This window comes from Homalodisca vitripennis, chromosome 1 (genome assembly GCF_021130785.1).
Source record: "Homalodisca vitripennis isolate AUS2020 chromosome 1, UT_GWSS_2.1, whole genome shotgun sequence".
In the NCBI taxonomy this organism is placed as follows: Eukaryota; Metazoa; Arthropoda; class Insecta; order Hemiptera; family Cicadellidae; genus Homalodisca; species Homalodisca vitripennis.
This window is the reverse complement of record NC_060207.1, coordinates 219,198,059-219,225,694: the sequence shown is the minus strand read 5'-3', so window position 1 is coordinate 219,225,694 and position 27,636 is coordinate 219,198,059. Positions and strand designations below refer to the sequence as shown.

Below are 27,636 nucleotides of genomic sequence, written 5' to 3'. Positions count from 1 at the left end.
ATAAAGGTTCTAAAATATTTATTCTTGTAATTAAAACAAATGTTAATCGAAGGACTGAAGAGAAATATTGTAGCCCTCTGTGCGATAAGCTTTTTAAACGCTCAGAGCATAGCCTAAGGCAATAGCCAAATCATCACGTACATGTAGAACGGAGCGAGAAATCAACGGTGTTTGGCAAGGAGTGTCTGTATGGAGAGCATGAATTATAGGTGCTTTCTTCTTTTTTGAAATGTTTCATCTTTAAATTGAGTAGAATTTTTTAATTTGGCCCTTTAATGTGTTCATGATAGATATTTATTTCCACAACATTTACACAAATAGGCACGATTATTCATTTACAATTCACATACATAGTAGGGCTACAGCACACATACAGCCACGCACACAAATATTTTAATGTTTTATATTTTAGCATATTATGGTCTCTGGTAATTAGATTGACTTTAGTTTTATACAGTTTATGACTTTTCTCGTAAAATGTGGATAAACAGAATCAATATAATTACTTAGGACTATATGCTAAAGTGTATTTGAAAAATGGACCGTGTTTATTTTACCATGCATTACAATGAAATTGAAATGATAATGGCTGTTCCTGCATTGGTAATCTCAAATAATACAGAGTTTGAAACTAACATTAAATGTTAATATGTTCAGGAATTGTTAACAGAGACCCGTCTGTGAGAGACTGCTACGAAACTCATATTTATATGGAACAACCTTCATACTGTAATGTAAACGTTACAGAACACTGAACATGTGAACTTTGGCAATTTCACACGAGTTACATATCTCTTCTTGGAGGTAAATGCCGGTTTTGTTGCGTGGCTGTGTTACGTGAATATTGATAAATAATGTACCTCAATTCTAAAAGTGAGCTCACTATGCATCTAAAATAAGCCATCTCATGATCCTCATAACTCATGAGTCATAATTATAACTGAAGACGTAACAGGCCGTGTGAATACAGTAATTATTTATAAAATGAACAGTATTCATCATCATTGCCTTGAAAATGCTTTCCTTTCGTATACATTCATGTTTAAAAATGCTGTATGGTTTCCCCAATACTTTTTATATGTTAAGATGATCTTAACCCTTTCTCTCATTAATCTAACCAACTTACTAATTGGCCATTTTAAATACAAGCCATGAGATATGAGATCTTTTTGAAACAAGCATGAATGCAAATACTTGGGGCCTTTATTTTTCTATGGATATTTATAAAAAATAATATTTAATGTTTTTAATGAGAATGTTTGCGTATGTCATGTTTTTCTTCTTTTTTTAACTGATTAACTAATTGGTTGTCCAATTCCAAATCTGCATAAAAATTACAATGTTATAGAAAATAAATTTGAGAAATTATACTTATTGATTTGTGTCTAAAACGTAAAAATTAGTTAATTAATTCTCTTTGCAATCACAATCATGGGTTTAAATTACTTATTATCTAAAGTGAAATTAAGTAAACTCTCCATTATCCGGGCGTTATCCAGCGAGGATAATGTAGATAAACGAATTTGATAGATCATTTTTCAAAATTGATTGCCGGGTAAGAGACATAAAATGGCGATAGTTTAGTTAAACTTAGTTAATATTGCAATAGAAGAATATATGGTTTTTACAATTAAAACTAAATTGTACATACAGCAATGTAAAACAAGTGCTAGAATACATGAAAACTTCTTTAGCAGTACTACCAGAACTAACCATTTTTAATCTAGTTCGACCAAAAAGTTTGATTTCTTCACGCAAAATTATTTTTTCTTTTATATATTCAATAATGTGATGAATAATCTTCAAAATTCCCGGTAAGAGGTAAGAATAGTTCCTAAAATGGGCGATAGCTTAATTTAATGTAGTTAGTATTGCAATAGCAGAACATATGATACTTACAATGAAAACTATTTTTGTGCGTACGACAATGTAAAGTAAGTGCCCGAATAGATGAAAAATTCGTTAGTACTAACATTACTTTACTAAGAATTTTTAGTCTAGTTAGACCAAATGTTAGGTCAACTTCTTTTGATTCTTCATGCAAAATTATTAAATATTTTCATCAGTGAAGGAAGTTTCTCCAACAATATGTCACAAAGCGATGTACCTCTTTGACTTCTAATCTTCCTTTTCCTTCACCTCAATTACCTCCGGAATGATTCAATTACGATGACCCCGGATGGTTCACCCGAACATTTACGCACCGCTGGTTGTTGCCAAGGTTTCCCAAGCAGCGAATGCTGTATACATTAATCTACTGTACAGTTTTGCAGTTTGTTCATATACTAGTAAAATATAATTGCTTTTGAGATATTATGAAGCTCACAAATTGTTCACTCACAATTAACGTTTCAATAATGGAACAAACTTCAGCTAACAAATTATTTGAATGCGTTAATTTATTTACACCTTAAATTGTTGAATTGTCATCTTATTAAGAAAAAAAGTGAAATTTTACATGCATAGTTGGACTGTACTTATAAGTCAGTTTATTCGTTGTACAGTTTTATCACTTGTAGTGTCAATTGATTTGTTGATAAAGGTTCTAAAAAACTGTATATTTTTGTAAATTTTTCTTGTATTTTTAGATTTTTGATCTAAATATTTAAATTATTCATAATATTTAAGTTTAATCTACAAATACGATGGAACCTTTTTTATTGGTAGATCTTTAATATAAAAAAGTGTACTTAAGTTTAACCAAAGTTGGTTGATAAGTTTTAAAATATTATTAAAACAATAAATCTTATACAGGTACACAGTTAGTAATCGAAAAGAGATATAGCATTGCTTGCGTTTAGTTTTTAAATCTTCTTAGTCCATGGAACAATATCCTAAAGTTTATTGTGGGAAGATTGAAAGAACCTGCATACATTTAAGTGTTTACTTTTACTCTAGATGTTCATTTGCTATAAACCACGTTTTTAAATTCACGTTCAAGAAATGTCAGATTTATTAAAGCACTTGCATAGACTTTTCTATTTTCAAAACTGATTAAATAAATATTGCATGGTTACCTTGAAATTGGAGCGGAGATGTTTTCAGAATAAACTAGATGCCAGTGGCATTATGACATTATTATTAATGCACGTCCCACCCCTTCTCGCTGCATCTGGAAGTTCATGCACTAATGAGGTAGTATAGAAATGTATCTATACGGTAACGAATAACGATGCTTATTGGAAGGATGTTCCGCCCCTGCATCTTTTAAATGCATACAGAAAACTTGTGGTCTTACATTAGAGCTATGGTACACCAAACAAGTGAAATACATTTTCTTCTACAGATTGATTACGTACACAGATTATCGCATTCAAGTAAAGATTAGTTAAAAAATATCAGAATTTTAGCTATTAAAACACATGAGTAACAGAAACGCCGAAATAAAAATTAATTGGTTGAAAAAGAGTAACTTCTGAATGGTTTAATAGGGTGTCTTTAAAGTAAGTATTTTTGCATTTTCATTCCGTGATCAGAAAACGTCATCGAAGAATGCCTTTTCTTATTATAAAAATATGTATACATCTTTAGTACCATTAGTCAGTCAATGGCTGTTATAGTAAATAATATACAAATTTAATTCCCCACCCTTTAAAATATAATAAATACATAGTGTGAAGGAAACAGGATTTTTTCGGACATTTGCCATCGTTCAGTGAAACAAGAAATCAGTAACACTACGTTTCGAGATCTGCAATCTGATCTCTTCTTCAGGTAAAGAACTAACCTAATACATAATTACATACTAGGTTAAAATAAACAAATCCTACCAAAGCGTTGTGGCACGCCTAAGTCAGGAATCACAACCATACATGTATAAAATACATAGTATTATCTTTTTTCTTTACTTTCTAATGTAATTATTTTTTGATCAATTTATTTAAATTATCGAGTTGGGAGAATTTGCGAGTAAACATGGCATAATTTACGGATAAATTTTATTTATTATCCGGTAATATAATTTGAAAATAATTCCTCGATTATTAAATCTTCTCCTATGTACTCAATATTCCCCATTATTTTTAAATTCTCACAGGAAAAACAAGCTTTTATCGTTTCTTTTAAATTAAATTACATGCCTGCACACGCATAGAAATACAAAAACATGATATATTAGTAGTATTGTACTGAACTGCCATCGTAACTTGAATAAAGAAACTGGAAATAGGTGTAAAAAACAGAGCTTTTAGCCAACAAGATCAATATGGTGTTTCTAACAACAAACACGAATGATGTTTCTTCCAGTAGAGATATTTATGCTCAGATTATTTTTAACAATAGTTATGATTCCAATTACATTGTCAGTATTTTTAAGCTTATGTCACTAAAGAAGTATATTTTTAGAACAGCTAATACAGACTGAACTGTATAGGGTGCGTGCGCATAAGGTACTGCATATTTCCCTTCATCTATAAGTTGTTTCACAGTCAAAAAGCCAGTTTTTTGGAGTTTTGAGACGAATAATTCTAACATACACTTAATTGAAAGAGTTGCTTAGTTGAAGTACTGAAATATAGTTCAAGTTAAGTTGTAAACTGAGAACTGTTGATTACAGGTATGAGAGCCTACTCAAGTTCCAAGTTCTCTGATCTCCAGGGCTCAGGAGGTCAACTTGTTTTGATAAATACTGGTCTTCTAACTTCCATAATGCTCTTGTGATCCCCTTACTATGCAAACTGCAAACATTTCTAAGTTAGGTCTAACTTTGATAGAATCAAATAACTCACTAACTATGATATAGGAATGTAATAAATTATCCTTGGACGTCTAAGCATAATTAATTAGTTAGTCGTAGTACTTTTAGAAGTAAACGTGTGAGATAAGTAATATTTAGATTTACTCAATAATACTGCATCGATGATTTTAGAATCTCTTTATTTTTCATGAAACTTAATTACACACATGCAAAATTACATTGACATATTTGTGTGGATATTATTTTGTATACTTTCAAAATACTTTTTTTAATTTACTGATGATGGTTAGTTTATACCAGCATTATATCCGTTTTATTTTTACTTTATATTTAATTTAATTTATTGGCTTAGTGGAATGAAAATTGCTTAAAAATATGAAGATACGTAAATTTACCACTTTAAGCGTTAATACATAGTTAGTTGTCACTGATATATCTATTAGTTACACATCTTTCGGTAGGATTTAACCTTATTAAGGAAGATAAAATATATTAATATGAAAAAAAATTGTTTCGTATTTTTAAATCTTTGGATACTCTTCCATTTATTTCACCTCCACCAAAATAGTGCGGCTGAAGAACGATTTATTTCTCATGGAAAATTTGTCAATTTCAAGAAAAACTGTTTCTGTGTGTATAAAACGTAAATTGGCTCTCTGCCACGCCTCTAGTAGAAGTTTTAGTATTGTTTAGTAAAAAATTAACTTGTTATCTGTTGAAGAAATGTGATAGCAACAATTATATAGTTGAATCAATATTGAAACCATTCCTACATGTGGACTATGATATTTACATGTCACCTGCATATAAAACCTGCGTTTTATCCAACAGTAATTGAAGTGATATTTTAACTTGAGCAGGTAAAATTAATACTCCATATAGTTTAAATAACTAAGTTTCATATGTTTTAAAACTTTAATGCGTTCTTCACCAACTGTGACCAAATGTTATTTTAATCTTCTAATATCATAGACGTGTATGAAGCATGAGCTTTCAGCACAAGTTTAAAAGCATATATGACGTAACATAAACAGGAAAGTAGGCAGAATCAGTAAACGAATTCTAAATAATTCCTTCCATTAGGGAAATCACTTTACACAACATATGTGGGTAATTTTGTCGCAGAGAGTTATGGAGCCTTAATGCCTATTAAAAGGCCTATTACCGGTAGGGACGAATATGGTGACGTTACGAATGGTTGTGTTGACTAGATTATGTCGTTACTATAGCATTTGAAACATATATTATTCGTTGCCTTCCAAGAAATCATAACCTGTAACACTGTTGAAGGCATTAGGTAAACTTTGAAGTACCTTCCATTGATTTCCTTATTATTCTGTGGATGAGATAAATATTTGGTGCTTAAGTTATTGCACTAAACTGTTTGTATAACATATTATGTTATGACTAATCAACGCGTTTTAAATAATTCAGCAAAGATGTAAAATATAGCAAGTACTGTACAGCATACTGGACTATACATGGTGTGTTACGAGTATTTCATAACGGTTGGGATAATTGTAATACAATTAAATATAATTTAAATATTTACTTTAGCCAATCCACATTATTTTTGTTTTCTCAAAGAGAAAATGAAAATAAAAAAAGCTAACAATACATTTTTGGGAAGCCTAAAACACTTTGTAATACCAACTGTTAATTATTGACCCGGGCTAACAATACTTCCGGTCATCAGCACTGAATTAAGTAGCAACTTTTTAATGAATAAAATCCGCCTAATTAAATCGGTGGTATAATGAAACGTTTTAAGTATGCGTTTACAAAAAATTACATGCCCAAGGAAACTACTTTATAAAGTCTTTAACGAGACATGCCGAATATCTTGAACCGCCCAGTCAAGATTAAAACTGGAGTATAACTTTTTCATATAATTCTAAAATTGACAGTTTTTATAAAAGAAAGACAGCAAAAAGATTTTATATAAACTTTATTGTATTAATCTGATCACAAGTGTTCGAGTTATGAATTATAAAAGTTGTAATTTCGTTGTGAAGCACAAAATCTGGTATCTTTTTATTTGTTGTACACGTTTACAAATTAGACACAATTTTATTTGTAAATTATTTCCTTTACTCAATACTTAAAGGCGCAGATATAAACTAGTTAAATTTTAATAGAGTTACAATTTGTAACTGTACTCGTTAGTTTGTAATTAAAGATTAAATTCATTAGACCACAACAGGACTGTACTAAGCCGTTGTCACAAAAATATCTAAGGTATATCCCCTATCTATTCAAACTAAACGCTGACCTGACCCTACCGCAGAGTCCTAATTAAAACACAACAAAGCTGTACTAAGCCGATGTCACAAAAATAGCTCAGCCGTGTCACCTAGCTCTTTCTGTATTCAAACTATACCTGACCTGATCCTGCCGCAGAGTTCTAATTAATTAAAACACAACAAAATTGTACTAAGCCAATGTCACGAAAATAGCTCAGGCGTGTTCTAAAGATCTTTCTTTATTCAAACCATAACTGACCTCACCCTGCCGTAGAGTTCTAATTAGACCTCAAGAGTATACTGTACTAAGTCGATGTCACAATAATAGCTGAGGTGTGTCCCCTAGCTCTTTTTGTATGCAAAATTCACGATGACCTCACCCTGCCGCAGAGTTCTAATTAAAACGCAACAAAGTTGTACAAAAAGCCGATGTCACAAAAATAGCTCAAGCCTGTCCCCTAGCTCTATTTGCATTCAAACAACACGATGACCTCACCCTGTCAGAGTTCTAATTAAAACACAAAAAAGCTGTACAAAGAGCCGATGTCACAAAAATAGCTCAAGCCTGTCCCCTAGTTCTATTTGCATTCAAACAACACGATGACCTCACCCTGTCACAGAGTTCTAATTAAAACACAAAAAAAAGCTGTACAAAGAGCCGATGTCACAAAAATAGCTCAAGCCTGTCCTCTAGCTCTATTTGCATTCAAACAACACGATGACCTCACCCTGTCACAGAGTTCTAATTAAAACACAAAAAAGCTGTACAAAGAGCCGATGTCACAAAAATAGCTCAAGCCTGTCCTCTAGCTCTATTTGCATTCAAACAACACGATGACCTCACCCTGTCACAGAGTTATAGTTAGGCCACAACGAAGATGTACTATGACGGTGACAAATTTATGCAGAACAAAGCTTTGCTTGTGTGTTTGAGTAAGCTTGTTCGTAAGTTATAACAGTAAACGCTCTTCGAACACTTCTCGTTCATCATCATAAACAGGATGGTACTATTAAAAGCAAATCGTTTTACTGCATTTCAACTGTTTTCAAATTAATTGCAGCTTTAATCGTAGAATAAAGCGGGAGAAAGTTAAACAATAAACTGATGATAAGTATTACTAACATGAATACTTTTTTTCAGGAGTGAGGTCAATCAATCTGTTGAAGAGGGGAAGGGGAAGGGAGAGACAGAATTAGACTTGTCTATATCTCTATCCACCTACTGATAAACACTGTACCTGCTTAATGCGTTCCAGTACATCCTTGATCTTCAGAGTTTGTGATCAGGTCACTGTCTCTACAAACCTCGTTCGTTGTGTACTCGGAAATAAACAAAATTTGAGAAACGAGAGCACATATTTGAACCATGTGCACGACGACGATCGAAAAAAAAAACATTGTTATTTATAAAGAATTTGTAATTCAATAACGTTCCAAATATAATCGTTGATCAATTAATTTTCATTCCTGTAGCAAACATGTGTTCCTAGCGAAAAATTGTAGAAACGTACGTTTGACTATTTATTTACGTACAAGCTCAAAGTACGTAATCCACTCCATGAGATTTGTAAACAAACTGAGTAAAATCATTTGACCTAGTTTACATATGCATCATAATACAATGAGCTATAGAAATGAAATGTTGCATGCAACTTCAGCCTTTTTCGAAATGAAGCATACTCCAACCTTTTGAAATCACGTAAATAATTTGTCAAAAATATTCATAAAAATTTATCATTGTATTATTCTTGAAAAACTTAATTACTAAACTATCCAAAATTTGAAAAATTAGAAGCGATTTATAAGAAATCATGTCACACAAATCTGATAATAATTATATACCTAGCAGTGATGTATTTGTTTTAACAACACAGTTTTGATCTATTATGTGTTGAAACTCATTGCCTGATAGTTCTTTGATTATAACTCAAAGTAATTGAAGATAATGACGATTTTGTAGGAAAAAGAGTTACAAATTAAAGGATAATAAGATATCTTGGATCCTTCACTTAAAAACAACAGAATCAAAATCTTTCAGCAAAATAGTAAGAATAATTGTTAGAGTAGCTTTAGAAACTGATGAAAAATATGATCAAGCAAGATTTAGATATTGTTTTTGCAAATCGTAGTTTTACATGTTTAAATGGTAGCTTAAAACGAGGTCCAGCCTTTAGAAGAGGCAGAGAACTCAAATTCAAAACTCCTGTGACGTAGATTTCCTAATATCTTAATATGGATACCATTTAGCGGTGAGGTAAAAATTAACCTAAACCAACCAGCTACGGAGTAACTAGTGCCAAGAAACAAGAATAATTACTTGTTAAAAAATAAGGAAACCGAAATAATAGGAGACATTTAGTCAAACGGCATAGTGGTTCTATAAAATACAAGACTCTACGGACAATATTACATAAAGAACTTGACGCTTTTGCATACATTATCGAACTTACTGACCGGAGTTACAAATTATTTACTATTTCACTTAGCTCATGCAGCTATCTCCTGTTAAATTCTACACTAACTATATCTATTATTTCTTTTGTTAAATTAATCATTACTTAAGCATATTTATCTGTATTTATAATTTTATTAATTAGTCGCATTTGAGCCATAAATATGGTAATATTAAAACACTTCAAGTTCCACTCATATCACGGAATAATTTTCAACCCGGTAAATTACTATATTACATGACGTAATATACCCGAGACATTAAAAGTAATTTTAGTTAAAGGAAGTTAAAGAGCACGATATAGTTATACTGTGCTCGTTACAATATGTAGTTACATTAGTTACTCACCGTTGAAGACACAGTGACTAATGCGGATGACGAACATTGTGTCAAAGTGTAACTAATGCAGCCTGGTACAGGAACGAATTTGTACCACACACAGACGCTCAGCGGTGCTATTGTGTTTCCTTCATATTTCTTGGAACGTGGAGCGTTAATTTAAATACAGCAGATTCCAGGTTTATTTAAGTTACTCCAGATTTGTTTGGTTAAAAAATGTTCGTTGCGTTCTTTCCCTGTATATTTTATTATACTACAATTGCGGTAGGAAGAAGGAAAATTTAAATAGTTTCAATAATTTATATTTAAAAATTTCTAGTATATTTCAATACGTTAAAACTCCACTCCTGCATTTATATTAGATAATATCTTGGATTGATTTGTTTAATTTGAATTAACAATTTAACTGCAATCATTTGATACATATTGTATATAGCATCTCTATCTTTGTGTCTAAAATGTGTTTGGTATTAATTAATAGTTTAAACACGTAGATAGTTTAGCAAACTGGTTTTACATTTGATATGGGTGGCACAAAAACTGTATATGCGATAGAAATCTTGCGTAGAATTAGCTCTATTAGTTATTTATTGATAATGATAAATATAAAATGTGAATATATCATGCACGCATGCTAAAATACAAAAAATGTATTTAAAAGAAACTGTTTTTGATAAATTATTAGTGAGGAGAAACAATAAGTAGATAATTATTCCGTAACATTTTTAATAATTATGATATGTACTGGACACATTTTTGGATTTAGGTTTTTCAGTTCAAATTGCGCGTGCTGAATCAAACACAGCCACAACTCAGATAATAACTCAACTGAGTTGTGTTGCACAGGTTGTAACTCTCTAACTCAACTATCACCTTCAAATTTAAGCCATGATCTGACTAATGATGGCTCTTCATAAAAAATAGTAAATGATTTAAATTTTATCAGCATTTGTTTGACATGGAATTAAGTAAAAAGTAGTAGAATAAGTGCCGGGCCGTGTTGTCTTAAGAATTTAAAGGTAAGAATTAAGTTAAAAATCAAACAAAATTATTTTCAAAACTAATTTATAATATTTTTAAAATATTGAATGTACTACGAATAACCCACATTATAGATATTAACACAGACTTTACGAAGCTTTCTTTATATGTGTGATTTCAGGCACGCTAAGTTAGCTGATAGTGTAGAAGTGAAGTACTAACTAGAATTACTAATAAATAAAAATATAATAATGTTGTTTCGTAGTAAAATTATTTTAAATTCTTTTTAGAATCTTTAGCCAACCTAACGATAAACATCTTTTAGCTCAATTTAAACAATTTACTACTTTTACGATAATAGTTGTTTAAATCATAAAAAAGTTGGTTCATGAAAAACCTATTTGCTCTCTATGTGTTTAGACCATGTGATCAGTGGTTTCGAACTCAACAACCACCATTGATTTACCGAGTAAATACAACTATTGTGAAACTATACAGTCTTGTAATGCGAAGGTTCATTAAACGGTGAAGTCAATAAATTGAGACGATGCATTGCAAAATATCCTTGCACAATATAGAAATAGCTCGATAAGTAGTTATGCTGCAAAGTGAGCTAATACTCGATACCGCTGTCAACATTATTGGTGGAGTGTTTAGCGAAGCATTTCACACCAGTTATTGACACAACACGGTATCCGAGCGTGTCCGACTGTACACACACACACACACACACACACACACACACACACACACACACACACACACACACACACACACGATATCTTTAGAACGAGATGTCATAGATGTTTGAAATTTGGTCTGAACCTCCACCACGAAATCGATAATAGAAAACATTGGTCAATTGGGATTCGTTTTTCGAATCAGGATGAGGTCTATTGTGAGGCAAGTCCCAAATACTGACGTGTTTTAGCTTTGTATTTTATGGAAAAAACTACACTTGAATTTCCACAAATGCTCGAGCTTTTCGCTATCTGTCTACACGATAACGCCACGTGGACAGTGGGAACTAAATGAAGCTTAACTTATCGGTGTCAGCAGTAAGTGGTATTATCCACATTCCCAAGTTATCTGGGAACACTTGAGAGTACAGTGATTGTAGCCGGGCACTGGTCTAGTGTAGAGGGAGTCAAGGTGTCATAATGTCGTAACTGATGATGGTGAAAGTGCACCAGTGTGGCCAGTGACCGGAGTGTACCACTTGCCGACAACATGGCTCCCAATCCTCAGGTACTCTCTATCTACATTACGTCTAGTTTTCACTATCTATAACTAACTAAAGTGTTGCCTTTTTCAAATAACTCATAATGCATTCTAAATATATGACTTGAAGTAGTGCTAAAGCTCGTGGGGGTCATAAAATTCATATAAAAGAATAAGCCTAATGACATATTTTACTGGTGCTGTGTATTGGTTATAGATTTCCTTTATGTACAAATATAATCCTGTAATTCAGAATGGAATAAAGTTATTTGCAGCTACTAGTATAATAAGCGACCTGAAATATGAGAAGAAACACTAGTTGAACAAAGAAATAAGCAATTGAATTTAAATTTGATCAGTAGAGCCCATAACAAACTATTGCTGTTCGTAATTTCTGAAAAGATTACCTTTACTTTGGATGATGAAATTAAAATAATGATAACAGATAGTAGTAAATTTATGTTTTATTTTAAATAATAAAGTCATTTCAACAAGATAAATCTTATGTTAACCCATCATTTATCGGAACTGTAAAGGTGATTTTAATTTTAATTCATGGCGTTATAACTTGGGTTTGTTTCAGAATTTCAGCCTTATATTCGAAATATTGTTATCAATAAGTCACCAAGATGGTGGTTTTACTGTGTGATAAAACAGTATTTCTTCGCTCTTGGCCATAGGCATTGTTTACACCTAACCTATTTCTTCTTCACAAATAAATAACGTTATTGTTTATGGAGTTCTTTTAAATGTGATAATGAAATTATACTTTTACTGTATCTAGCTGTATAATAAAGAAGTTCAGGCTCTATTCTGTAGGTTGAGTGGAAAGAGGGCAAGAACTTTTCTATTTCTTATAATTTTTGCATTTTTAATTCAATATATTTAATTATAACATTTTATGATCATAATACACTCTTCGTTTATTATTTCATTCATTTCTTTTAGATTTTCTATAAATAGCAGAAGCAGAGATTTTTAATATTAATTTATAAACAGTTAGTTTCATTTTTAAAATATTCAAATCATATTTCTCGTGATTATCATTGTTATTTAAATAGACTTCTTTCTTCAGGAATGTTATAATGTAATATAACATAATAATAATATAATGTAATAATTTCTGTTTATATTCAAAAACTTAAAGTGATGAGGAGCAAGTAGCACTAGGATTATATAAAATAATTTTGAATAAGATTATACATTTAATTTTCCTGTTTCACAAAAAAGGGGTATCTGTTGTAAATTTATGTGTACATAAATAGTTTATTTTTATATTTAAATATTTTCAATACACACTAGCACTTATCCCGTGCCTCGCACGCCATTTTTAAAAATCAAAATCCGTAGTCTACTTAGTCAAAGCACTTATTAAGTAGTATGATGGTGCCGTAGGATACTTTTCAAACGTAATTAGCCATACAATCAGGTACATATTATCTCAGTATTCATTGTTAGACGATCCGAATTTGAGGGATGTTATATCAAGTTTTGCACGTATAGAAGCATTTCTGGTTCAAATGAAATATATCTCCCACGCCACAGCTGAGTTTTTCTTATTGCCATGATCCAAGAAAATATATACATGGTCCACAGAAACCTAACCTCGATTAAATAAAACAGTTTATTTCCAGCCCATGTAATTTTTTTTCCGGTCTAATATATTTCCTGTGCCATAGCTAAGTTTATCACGACGGAGAATATATATATTTACGTACTTAGAACTGAGAAGCCTACTTCGATGGAAAAGCGACTGCTACAAGCCGTTTAAATTTACTTCCGATCTAATGTATTTACCGTGTCAAATTTGAGTTCGCATTATCATCCCGACGAAGAAAATATATACCTATATAGTTCTCACATACCCACCTCTGTCAAAAGGGTCTACTTAAAACTATTGCAATCTTCTAGTCCATTGCCATAGTTGGGTTTGGCTCGTTGAAGCATCTTAGTATAAAAGTTCCATATCACAATGTCATGGAAGCCAACTAGTTTTGAGTATTTTACGTGGAAATATTCAGAGTATTCCTCTTTACGGTAGGTCTTATTAACAGTTAATACTAAAAAAAAACAATAAAAAAATCTAAATCTAAGAAAGTACAGTCTATGTTACATACATCAGCTGAAACATGAAATAAAGTTTACAAATGCCAAGAACTGTTCAGTATCAGTTAAATTCGGATAATGAAACATAAATGTTTTATTATTTTCCCAAATTATAAGCCCCAAAGGAGTTTTTCAAGACCAGTATATCGTAGCCGGGAGGAATTTTCGAAATAGGAATAGACCTTTATGTCAATCAGGGCGCTTAAGAATGTTCATATAACATTTCACTACTATCGCTCCAGTAGTTTTTTCGTGATTGAGTAAAAACAAACACACACATGAACGCTGAGAAACATTATTTTGTGTAATCGTATAAACTATAGTACACAGGTTGTGACATTAATTTTGTCAACGTATATATCACACAGACAAAGAAATCAAGTAATACAACGAACCTTGGTAGAATCGTTTACTTGACGAATAAAAGGACAAAGGAGCTACATACATTATTAATAGCAGTCTGGGACTTTTCGCTCCTTTATCTCTTGCTATAAATCACGAATGTAAACTGTGCTATAAATACAGAGAAATATTTTACATTTTATGGTCCTTTTAACTTCTTACTTTTATCACAGCGAAACTTCAAGAAACACTTTTCCTAATTGTGTAAGAGTGAATTTAATAGTTGCTAAGTTCTTTGTTTTTATTTCATGTTCTGCTAATAGTAATGTTTCACTAAAAATTTGGAGATTAGGAAAGTTTTGTTAATTTGCTTAGCATTATGCTGTTAATTAGCCAAACCTAAATGCATTAGCAAAACACATAGCGGATAGCTTGAATACCGATTGTACCGCGTGAGAGACTTATGGTTATTTCACTTTACTGGGTAAAATATCAGTTTAGGTTGTATATTTATATTGATGGCAATGTTTTCAAAATAAAAAGTACGTTGTTACTATCACATGTGCTAGTTATTTCCTGATACTTATAGCTGGGACGCCCTGCAATTGAAGGTCACAAGTCGTTTGTGGATTTCCCCACTAAATTGAGTCACACTAATGAATACAGACAGTGGTTTCCGGCAAAAGATTTTCAGCTTAGCAAACCTAAGTCGGATGCTAGCGTCTTTAAATATTGTACTTGATGTTTAATTTGAATGAAATGAACCTATGAACGATAATTTGTTTGTATTATTTTTAATTTGTTAAGCGTTAGCAAAGCCCATCACTAGACAATGTTTTTTACTGTCTTTCAACACGGTATTTACAACGAACTAACCTACAGACTTTAAATTTTGCTTGGAGCTTCGTTTCAATATAAGCAAAATCAAGTTAGATTTGGCTGAGCCTTAGCGAACATTTTTATTGGTATTGGCATCCGTGATGGCAACGAGAAAACCATGTCAGAATAAATACATGTTCAAACAAACTGAGCTCAAACACATGACATGTCAACATGTCCATTGTAATAAATGTAGGTGTAAATAACTATCCGCAAGATACCTAGAGGAAGATTTCATTAGCAGAATTTAGATTTTGCAAGAAATATCCCCTATGCATACACAAAAATGAGTGTTATGGTGGTACATATATCCATCGATTTGACTGAGCGTTATTGAAACCAATCCCTCAGAAGTCTGGTACAATTACGTAGTCTACCAAGGGGTCCTAAAAATTGTTATCTGTCCACAGAACTTCTCAAGAATGAAAAGAGTTACAGAAATTACATTTTGCTACAGTGTCAGAGAAGACTGTCACTTACCAATTATAATACAATAATCTTTAAAGCAATTTGAGTTAAAACATATTTAAACATTCGTTTTGAACGTAAATCGGTATGCATTACAAATATTTTTTGTAGAATTAGTTTTGGAGCGTTATTAAGTTAAGACACATGGACACATTTTTTTAATCTGATGCCACCTTACGAAATAATATTTATTAAATTATTACATTTCTGGTTTATGTGATGAGTATACTGTGCACTCATATATTTATTAAATAAAATTTGCACTGTAAAAATTAAATAGTATTTATTCATGTTACACAGAGTAATTTGAAACCTCTAACATGAAATTTTCGGTAGTTGTTGAAACCTATCTATAAAGTTGTGGTGTTCTTGATGCTAAGATAGCTTTACACTTTCCCACTTCAGCCTAATATCCATTACAAGGCCCTTAGTACTTGGCTTATGTGTTAAATTACCTCCTGCTTAGCCTTTAGACGTAGCAAGGAATTTATGTTATGAGCTCACCTTTCTGCTGATACATTACGTCTCATTTGCTGTTTATTATTATTTGCGTCTACTAAATAAATTGTACATCTCATTCGTGCTATAAGATTACCTATTACTGCTGTGTCAAGTGGGATTTCTCGCTTGCAGCTTTACCTCTAAAATATTATCTCGGGAAGGCAACACGTTCATACGGTTCGGTTTCACTCGCGAATTTCACTCGAAAATCTTTAGAGTGGACTTTTTAAAATAACAGCAGTTCTAGAGGGCAGATTTTTTTACTTTAAAAATACTAAGGTTTTTTGGATAAATAAGGCTGGATATATTACCTAACCAATAAAAATGGATTAACGAATTAACATTTTTCTTCAGTTTAATCAGACTTAATAATTGCTTTTACCACACCATTTATTAGTTTTCATTAATCATGAGTTTATTCTTGTTTGACAATAATACTGTATTTTACTTTACTTACCTTCCATTAGCTAAGCAGTGATGCCATTCAGTTTTAAATTAAAGTAAAAAGAAACACGAAATGTAATTAATATTTATATAATGATGGACCCATTATTCGCAGGTAAGTGATAAATGATTATAATTAAACCGGTTGAAGCCTTACGTAGATTACTCTACGCTAACACTTCATTCAATATTACTGTTTTTACTTTATATTATACTATACTTTAATGTGTCAGGCTACATTTTGATATTAAGTGTAAACTAAAAAATTAAGATTAGGATCTGTCTCAAAGCTTTTGGTTTTTACCATCTCTCACAAAAGGGTGTGTTGTATTGACATTTTCTTTCAGGATCTTCTTCCTATTAAATCTAAATACCATAAAACAAATAACATCATGTCTCAATGACATGGAAATTTAAATAAGTCTTAATGTTTGGTATAAGCATTAAATATAAAGTGTACATGACTGTGAAACACGTAGCAAGTTATTTTTAAGAAATTCAACTGGAAATTGAAAAAATGGAACAATGACAATTGAAAAACATTTCTTCCGGAAACGGAGCTTGATTGAGCTGATTTATTCTCTTTTCGCTCTGAATCGTTGTTCTTTAGAATTTGTGGACTTTATTTTCTATTGAATTAAGAGATATTGCATCATTATTTCACAGTCAATTTTACTAATATAATTAAAGTAGCACTATGGTGGTATACAATAAAAAATAGTACACAAGTAGCAGATGATGATGTTGATGTATCAATAAATTTAACGTATTACGTTCTTCGCTATTTACTCAGATTGTGGCTCTCATGGCCTTACATGTATTATGTAATAGCATCTGTATCACCAGACTTTATGACGTATTCCCATCACTGACGGGTTTATGTCCGCTGGGAAAATTTTTAGAACGCTAATAAAACAGCTGATTCAATACTTTATTAGCGACTGTTATCACTTCCTCAGTTGTAACTCTCATTTATTTACAACATGTTTGTAATGTGAGTGTGTAAAGAGTTTTGCTAAAAATTTATAATTTTTTGCTTTCTTCTAACACATTTACATTTAGATAATTAAGAACTGTTTTGTGGAAAAAAACAAAGTTTTTAAATAGAGTTAATATTAGTTATTGTGGTTTGCTAATAAATATGTGTTTTTTTTTTTTTTAAGTGCATACATAGATTTGACTTCTAAGTTGATTTTACTTACATTGTTATTTGTGTGCAGTATGCAAATATTCCCAAAATGTTAATTCTTTTTATATTATGATTTGTACAACTTGTTTTAGAAAAAATTGTATTTTTTAAAACGGCTCTAATAGTGGAAATATACTACTTTAATTGTTTGAAATTTTGTTAACATAAAACGTTTCTTTATAAGTTTTGCTATATACATATAAGAGGGTTTTACTGGATTTTATATTATTGTGACAGAAAGAGGAAAAACACCATGGAAATTAAATTTTCTTTTGTATTTTTTCCACTTCTTAAGGAGCTGGGAAGGTGTCTTAAAGGTTATATCTAAGACGTGTTGAGATAATAACACAGCAAAAACCGATTATATCACCACGGGCATGACTATAAAGCTAAACAAATGTTGAACTATCTATTGACACATTTTATAAGGTAAGATAACGGTAGAAGTTTAAAAACATTGCCATATCATTCCTAGCTCAACCTACGTGTATATTTGATTAGCGCAAACCGTCATAAACTGAAGAACAACTCTTTATGTTACAGTGGACATGATTAGGGGAACGCCAGCGAGTTTAATTGTTCCAACCTCTTATCACGCCAACCCTTGGCTGCAGGTGACTGCCCTGTGTGCGTGTGCCTTTACTTTGTATGAATTACTTGTAAATCTTTTTAAAATCTTAAAATTACATCAAATTTGTGTCATGGTTTGGCCAAGACGACTTATTTTTTATGTAAAAAATTTAATTTCAGTGTTTTGCTTAAATGTTACCATCGCAATTAATGGGAAGTATATGATAATTAGTTTCTTATATTTCGAAAATTCTTTTTAATTCTGAAAAAGATGGAAATATTTCTTACTGCCGTTCTGACTGGACGATATCTCGAAAACGAACTGTCCTATAGACTTGAAATTGTGTATAAAGCTTCATTTCTATATGAGGAAAACTGAGTTCGATAATGGAGCATGTCAATCTCTCATGGGATTTGGCTGAGCTTTAGTAAATTTATTTAAATTTTCTTACGGGCCTTACTGCCAGCACGATATCTCGAAAATGAACTGACCTATAAATAGACTTGTCGATTATGCATGAAGCTTCATTTCTATGTGAGGAAAACCGGTTTCGATGACGGAGCATCTCACTCCATGGGATTTAGCTGATATTTATTTGTATTGTAATTATGGGTAAACATAAGTGAGAAAATTTCGGAAGAAATCAATTTGTAAACAAACTCATTACATCCATATGTGATTTTAACATATGACATATCAGTACATGTAGCCTAACTATCCCAACACATACAACATAATAGTGTGAATTCGTTAGTAAATACTTATTATACATATACGATACCTAATTTAGTGAAAGTAAATTGTTTGCCCCGGTGGATGGATTTTTTCCTTTTTCCATTTGATATTATGTCGTTCTATTTGTCAAATATGAAATGAGCTGTAGGCTTGAAATGCATTTGCATGCAACCTCAGTTAAGCCTGCGACGCGATACTTGGTGTGGCGTACTCCTATATATATGTATGTTAAGTAAATTTGTAAATTCTGATGTAGAATCTACATATATCACAATATCTCACGAAGTAAGATTCTGTCAATAGCCGACCTATAATTGTTTATTAATTGATGAAGGAGTTAAAACAAGAGCAAAACTAAATTTTAATAATGTTTTATCTACGATATCTTCCACCTTTAGTTTATTGAAGATCTATGTTATTTGATTGAACTGCAATTTAAAACTTAGCAACCAAATGATCTTAAAGCATTATTATATATTAAAATAATATCATAATATTTTAAAAAGAAAACACGTGTCATACCTGTAACACCTTTTATGTTTTTCATATGTATAAGATTAATGTAAATTAACATACACTGGCAATAGTCCTTTTATAAATTTATGATGCTTAGTAAAAATTTAGTAGAACTAAAGTACTGATCCATGATGGGTGTTTATGATGTATGTCTCCATTGCAAACACAGACTCTGTACATAGCGGCAAATCAAACACGTGACGGTAGTGATGCTAAAGAGTTAGTCATTGTGCAGCGCGTTAGTTAAAGTGAATCTTGAGTTTAGCTCAACTGGTAACTAAACTAAACATTCACATTGAATCAACCCTTCTAACTGTAGCTAAGGTATGTGTAGAAAATTCGGAGTCTTTATGCATAGAGATTGTTCCTAAAACATCGTATGACACTCAATTGTACACCTGATGAGACAATGACAATTCTTCTTACCTGGATTAAATTTTTTTAATAATATGTGTTTCTAATGTCGAAATGATGCAAAGAGTTCATTTTTCAACTTCTTTGTTGCCAATTGTTGTAAATCTTCTGACAAACATAACTCCAGATTCCTGGAGTCAAGTCTGTGTCAGATTCCAGACGCTGCATAACGAGGAAAGTGAAATGGAGCTAAATTGAGCATTCCCATTTAATGATCCCTTACCAACATAGCTACTTTATGTGTGGTTAACTTTATTTTTCATTTGTACGAGTCATATCTGACGAACAGTTTTTGACATATTTTTGACTCCTTCCGCTACCTTACATAATTATTAATTAGACTACGAATTACATTTTTCGGTAAATGCAGAAATTCATAATATTTAACCCTGCAGTAATTTTAGGCTACTATATGTTGTTTTTCTTGTTAGATTTATAATCAATTTCAACTGAAAATGAGATGAATGTTCAACTAACATGTATGAAAATCGGAAGTCCTAGTCCTTCTGGAATATGCTATAGAGTTCGGTATGACATTTCGTAATTAATGTGTTATAAATGCATCTCTTTTAAGACTGTATCTAGCTACTATCTCTCTTTAAATCTTTATCTTTATAATTTTATAGGTAGATTCGCTTCACATTTGCAAAAAAATAGGTACACTATATAATTAAATCGTAAATAATTAAGATTTTATACGTAACCTAATAGTGGGATCCCTAAGGCCGTAGACTCTGCAAACCCGTCTACTAAAATTAGAAAATGATTCTATCTGGACAATTTGACAGTAGTTCACAGACCAGATTATTAAATGTAGAGGCAATACATGGTTATAATGAACATATTCATTCTGTTTCTAATTTGAAATCCGTTGACTTACTGAAATATAATAGTTAAATATAAACTTAGTGTAATTAATATTTTTTATTCTATTTTTTATCCTAAGAACGCTAAAAACGTATTGAATTCATTTTTAAAACCACAAATGAATCTTATAACGGTACTTGTATTGTGTTAATTTATTTTATAATTATCACCTAAAATTCACTGTGAAAATTTAATTAAAAAAGAGTTATGTACCATAACTGATAATACATGTAAAATCAGGAAATTGTCGAATTCCTCATTTATAAACTGCATATATATATATATATATATATATATATATATATATATATATATATATATATGTGTATATAAAACATTACTAACATTCATATTTTTAAATATATCATAAAATCCCTTTTAAAAATGTAATCGTATCTTAATATCACACGTAATATACGCCAAATACAATATCTGATTGGATTGCACCTTAAAAATCACCTATAGTATTGTCATAATGTATGCCCTTTAAGGGTGTTTAAATTGAAATACTTATTTGTTATTAAAATTATATACACAACTTTGCATTAGACGTTATAAACATTGCATGATTAAAAGTATAGTACTAAAGACACTACATGTTACAAATACAATGTGAGGTGTAGAGTGTTGTGTTACAAAGGAGATTCAGTTTTCCGCTGGCTGACTTGGTTGTTTGCATTTTATTACAACGCTTCGCTGATAAGACTGATATTGGTATCGTTTATTTGTACGTCGCTTTCTTTTGTCACGGTGACTATGAGCTCTACTTAAGGTCTAATTTCCCACGCAACTTAAGTAAGTATACGTGATCACTGTAGTCGACAATGAAGGCTGAATCCAGCGTTTACAACTTCAGTTAGTTAAGATAACTTTGCAGTTGAAGTGATGTTAATGTGATGACATGAGTTGCTTTTAACTTTACGGTCTCGTAAACTCGATGGAAATGGTAATGTAATGAGTTTAAGTGTAAGTTATTCCAGAGTCATGACAACTCTGATATCGTTTAGAACGTAAAATTGTGATGAAATTTCTCATGAATGTAGTAAGTAGAACAAAGAGCCCGACTGAGCCTTATTATGAGTGAAATAATGTCGGTTTCCGTCCGTCTGTCTATCAGATAAATCTCGATAAAAATATCCCAGGAACTAGATCTATGTAACAATAATTCTTTTCATCAATGCTAGCCTATCTAAGATTCATAGTCAAATTTTATCCTGGCTTTGAAAAAATCAACTTAATATGAGGACATAATTTAACATACTTCACACTTCTCATGAAACTAAAAAAGATTTTTTCCAAATTTCGAAGAATTAATTATATTAAAAATTGCATCCAATATTAAGTACATGTTGGTTTGTACTGATGTTATATAAAGTTAAATAAGAAATCACAGCCCTTTGGTTGTGAACCTTGCCAAAAATCTCGTGGAAACTGTAAGATCATGTTAACGAGCAAAAATTTAAAAAGTTAATATAATTAACTAAATATGTCCTATGAAAGGAAATATCAACTGTGACTCTAAAAACCTTATTTATCGATTTTATTGTAACTTCTATGAAATTCAGTATATTGGCCTATCATCGAATCCTCTTTACGCATATACAAATAAAATAATTTAGAAATTCGTTACACCATTGAATGTATTAATAGGGTCCCTCTAAATTTTTAACAAAAATCTTCATAGATTGAAATTGAAAAAAGTGAAACTGCACACCAACAGTACTTTAAACAAGAAATCCAAGAGGTCCTAATTCAAGATAAATTTAATGTTTTCTCCTGATTCACACTCGTAATTGTTATAGACCTGTGTATCTACTGTATTATTTATTACGTTTGTTTTTCTTATTTGACTACTCACTTTATTTTTCTTTCCTGTTGTAAATATTTATTCAGTTTATATTTATCGGAAGAAGTGTACAAGATACACGAAAATTGGTAAATATTTGAAACCATAATACATTGGCTAGTTCTTGATTTCTTGAAGAAATAATATATTTTTGTGGATATATATTTCTTTTAGTCCAAACAATATCGTATGTTGGGGTCTAAAGATCAAACTACATTTTACCGTCTTCTTATCTGCCGTTTATTCTTATTTGTGATAGCTCCTAGGTCTTGGTCCGTATTTATTTGTTTTAAGGTCAAAGGGTCGAATTGCAGTCTGGCAGGCTGTCAATATGCCTGTATTTTTAACACATTTTCATTCAAAGACCCTAGAACATCTACACAGCTTTTTATTGATTTTAGAATCAATAGGTTGAAAGGCAGTCTGTTTACCTGTCCTTATACCTACCTGTCTGTAAGATAACTGGGATGGAAAGGTTTAGAAACCTTCACACTTGATGAATGGCTTTCTGGGATACTAAATTATTCATAAAATCATGGAAAAAATAATTTTGGACCTTGAAGTCACAGATGTTGAGGAATTTTTTATGGAAGTTGTATGTACCAAGATTAGTTAATATGAACAATTTTTCTGCTCTTTGGGATATGAATGGCTGACTTTTAAAAAACCCTTAAAAAGGTAGCTATTTACGTCTCAATATTTTCCAAACAACAAAGCTACGTATTAAGTCCTTACTAACGTTTTTGAAGATTTCGACTTTTTATGTCATTTTAAAATTTCATTTACATTTTAATCGTAGTAACATTTTTATAATATATTCAAGTGCTTGCAGTGAATTATACTTTACTATAATAATTAGTTAATTAAAAGTAAATAAACTTGAATCTATTCACCTGTAAAAAGACGTATTGTAACGACGTTTATATGCACCGCCATTATTGATAAGTTTTATAATACTCGTATGTTTGTTGTAATTAAATATGCAGATATATTGTGAATAGCTTGTATGAGATCATAGAGATTAAAAATTTGAATCTTTAAACAATGTTTGAGCAAATATATTTTGGGAAAAACAGATAAATTATGGTAATTATGGTTATTTCACGATAAATAGAATCAAAGTAGTTTTGTTGGTATCCTAAACTCTGGTTCACAGCTTGGCTGAAGATAAGAATACGGCTTTTAAATATAATGTATATAAAGGGAGTGATACATGTTATACTGTAGTTTATTAGAAATGTGTAATTTTTAGCAATGAAATTATATTTTAAAAGTCCATTATTAAACATAAACCAAGGAGAAAATGACCATTTCTGAAACTGTAGCTCATATTCATACTGCTAAAATCACAACCTACCTTCTGCCGTTTTCGTTGGTTTACACTTGAAACTTTTCCAAGATTTTGATTTAAATCCCTACAAGTTCTCATTGAGTGATCAAAGGATGATTTTTATATTTTTTCTGTTTTTAGCAAAGCTATCGTAAAAGGAAATTACTAAGAAAAAGAATAACCTAATTACAAATTGATTGAATTTCTTAAAAATTTGTGGAATTCTATGCATCGCAGTCTACAAGATTTAGAGTGTAGTAGAAAAAGACGGGGAACTAGCAAAAGGTATCGTAATTTGAATGTACGATCAACGTCAACTTGACGATAGCGGTTAGGAATGACATGAAACAGAGCCATTGTCTGCAAGAAGAGAACTGTAGAGGCAAGAAGTTGATTGCTCTGAAGATCGCGATCGTATCTAACCTTTCTTCCACCTAGAAACTCGTTTCTAATGAATTATTTTACGAGAAGTGGCAGAGCCTGTTTTTACAGTAATTTTTCATTTCCTCCAGTATATACTTCTCGAATACTGTCTATTTTAATTATTTACTTTTTACATTAATGGCAGCATTAATTGATATTAATCGACCTCCAATTTTATGTAATGTCTTAAATCCGGTAACCATCAATGAAATATGGTTGTATCTCGTCACATATTGTACAGTGAATAAAGCGCAATCTGATTGGATGTCAATCAAGTACTCATTTGGGTAATCATCCTAATGTGATCTGATAGTACTTTGCTATGCATTCTATGGAATAGAATAGAAGCAGCTCATTTGTTGATAACACTAATTTGAATGTCCATTGAATTAAACTAGATGAATGTTCTATGCATATTCAACACCACTTTCACAATAATTGACCCTAATAACTTAAACTTTCTACACGTTAATATTCTACGCAATGAAATATAATGATAGTGCAATGCTTGTCGATTACGTTAAGCCTTTGTATCTCAGTGTAACTGTCTACCATCACCAAAAGTAAAACATTTAATACTTATCTTATAATTCTTCTCAATTCCTATCGTACAAAGAAAATTAATGCAATCACAGCCTTTATGGATATCACATTTTGAGTTCCTCATTGTGATGGTTTGAAAACATGCTATTTGAAGAATTTAAAGTGTCTCAGTATTCACCACTCTCCATTCGATTTTGCAAATGATCTGTTTTATATACGATGTGAAGGAATAAAAAGAGTTTCAATTTTACAATCTATTTATATTTTAGATCACTTGAAAAGTATACATTTTAAAATTATCTCGTATAAACAACACTAAAACTGTATTTTGAAGTGGTGGGTTACATGAATTTATTCTTTTAGTAATGAGGTTATAGTCTATAATGAAAAGAGCTCTTTAGCAAGAAAATAATCGCCAAAATTTCTTCCAAATAAATAATGAAATCACTAAAATTGTTTTAGAGAATCATAACACATAGTTTAAAGAGAAAATATATCTTCAAAAAGCATTTTAAGAGCTTCAAAATTTCATGTACACCATAAAATACGCAACGATTGCAAGTGCACATATGTTATATATTAGGTTTAACCAGCTATGGTGGGAAGGGTTCATTCAATGCGAATGTTGGGTTTACCTCCAGTTCACCTTCCTCTTACGTGTAGCATCTGAAACCTGATGCTGTGGCAGACTTTAATCCTGAAATCTGGAGTCATGTTCGTCTGAAGGGATCCAAAAACAGTCGGTGACGAAGAACGAAGAACCTCAAAACTAAACACCCTGATTTATAGAGTTTTTAATTCATTATGAGGCAATAACTAATATGAATTGTGAATTCCGTAAATTGTTTAGATTCAATTTATTTCTGACAATTCAAATTCAAGTGTCGCTAAGGGTCACTATTGTACAATTCCAAATGTAGACGTTTTAGATATCCAGCAATGACCACACATTATAATTATTATGTTTATATATTACATCATCTGCTCTCTTCTTTGATGACAAACCCCGAATAGTATCTTTTTTTAGAATAAATAAAATAACAGAGTTTGTTAATGTTTCAGATGGAGAACTCTGGTTTTGAGCTGGACACTGAAAAGGGGGAAGTTGAAATGTCTGACGTGAAAAGGAACGGCAAAGACACGACACAAACTCACTCCTGCAAGCCGGACCTCTGCCGTGGGATGTACGCGAGTTACCTCAAAGACCGGAAGAAGATGGCAGTCAATCCCTGGGACCGCCTCAAGACTGTCTTTCTAGTTGGAATCATAGTCGTGCTGTTTCTGTGGATTCTAGTGTATGTGGTAACCTCCAGACTAGGTTGGCTGTGAGTGTTACGTCTGTTTTCCAGATCCTTCCAGAGTCCTCATAAGATGACAAGCAACTCTTGGAACCACCTCAAACCCTTCATGTCATTGTTGTCTTCTTCAATGGATACTTATGTAGGTAGCAACCTGCGGGATGGGGTATCATAAATTGTATACACACCACACCACACCACCATCCAGTTAATTTTAAGAACATCATCTTACTTGTCATCTTTAATTTTGCTTTCCGTGGTGTCATCTTTAATACGAACTCAGCAAACTGGAAAGAATATGAGCGGTCTTGACTCAACCGGAAACATAGCTTAAGATGAATGTCACATCTAGTAATTCTAAAAAATATCTGATCCTAGGATCACATTAAGATCCTTTATGTATCGTTAGCATAATTTACTGTCCTTTTATATGTTCGTATATGTGCCTGGTTAGACAATATCCCTGAGTGCAGCAAGAATATTACGTTTAATGAATAATTAATATTAAATAGTTAACTATACTTATAACATGATAATGGATCTTCGTTATATTTGTGTCTTTAGTGTTGTTATGTTTTATTAAAATTTTAAGAGTTTAGACATGTTTTTTGAAAAAAATATAATTCTGCATGTTTTGTTTGTACATATTTACCACTTTTACAAGAGTGTGTTTTTAAAACTGCGTTGCAACAGTTTTTAATCAAATAATGTTTGAATACTACAGTTGTAAGTTATCTGATAATCTAAGACTGACACGAAGATATTTGCTCTTGTCTATTATATCATGAAGGAGATAATTGTAAATGAGCCTAGTATTAAAGATTTTGTTTTGGAGTGTTGTTTTGGATATGTTGTATACATTTTAGTTTCTAGTAATCAATAAATTTTGTACAGTGTTATAGAATTTACTTTATTTTGCCTTTATATTATTGAATAAAATAAATCATTTTATTTTTTTAAAATTACTGCGTCTTAATTAAGATTCCAACAAGACCCCATCCGTACTTAGGTAATTCAGTAGTAGAGCGTTATGGCACTTGGCAATGTTCCAGAATAGTGAAAGTTTTGAACATAGGTAACCCTTTCACATTACGTGGATTAAAACATTAGAGGAAATTTAAAATTTGCTCACTTTTAGATGTAAAGACAGATTTAACTGATTCAAATGTTAAACCTTTTAATAAATATACAAACTATTGTCTAATTTTATAAATAAAACTATTTAATTAATT

General features: G+C 31.3%; 1 protein-coding gene across 4 annotated transcripts in view; it reads left to right on the top strand.

Moving 5' to 3' along the window:
- Positions 1-27,361, top strand: part of LOC124353055 — a 42,857-nt gene extending 15,496 nt beyond the window's left edge. Inside the window, exons 2-3 of one of the 4 annotated variants that reach the window (XR_006921564.1) lie at positions 18,405-18,488; positions 26,169-26,303. Coding sequence is in view for 3 of the 4 variants with exons in the window: in XM_046802859.1 (XP_046658815.1) it covers positions 18,410-18,475; positions 26,169-26,435 (333 nt within the window). In the remaining variant the exon portion in view is untranslated. Of the gene's footprint in view, positions 1-11,926; positions 11,960-18,404; positions 18,489-26,168 lie in introns of those variants that run through there. The other 3 variants (XM_046802859.1, XM_046802860.1, XM_046802862.1) reach the window with 3 other exon arrangements.
- The last annotated feature ends 275 nt before the right edge of the window (positions 27,362-27,636 follow it).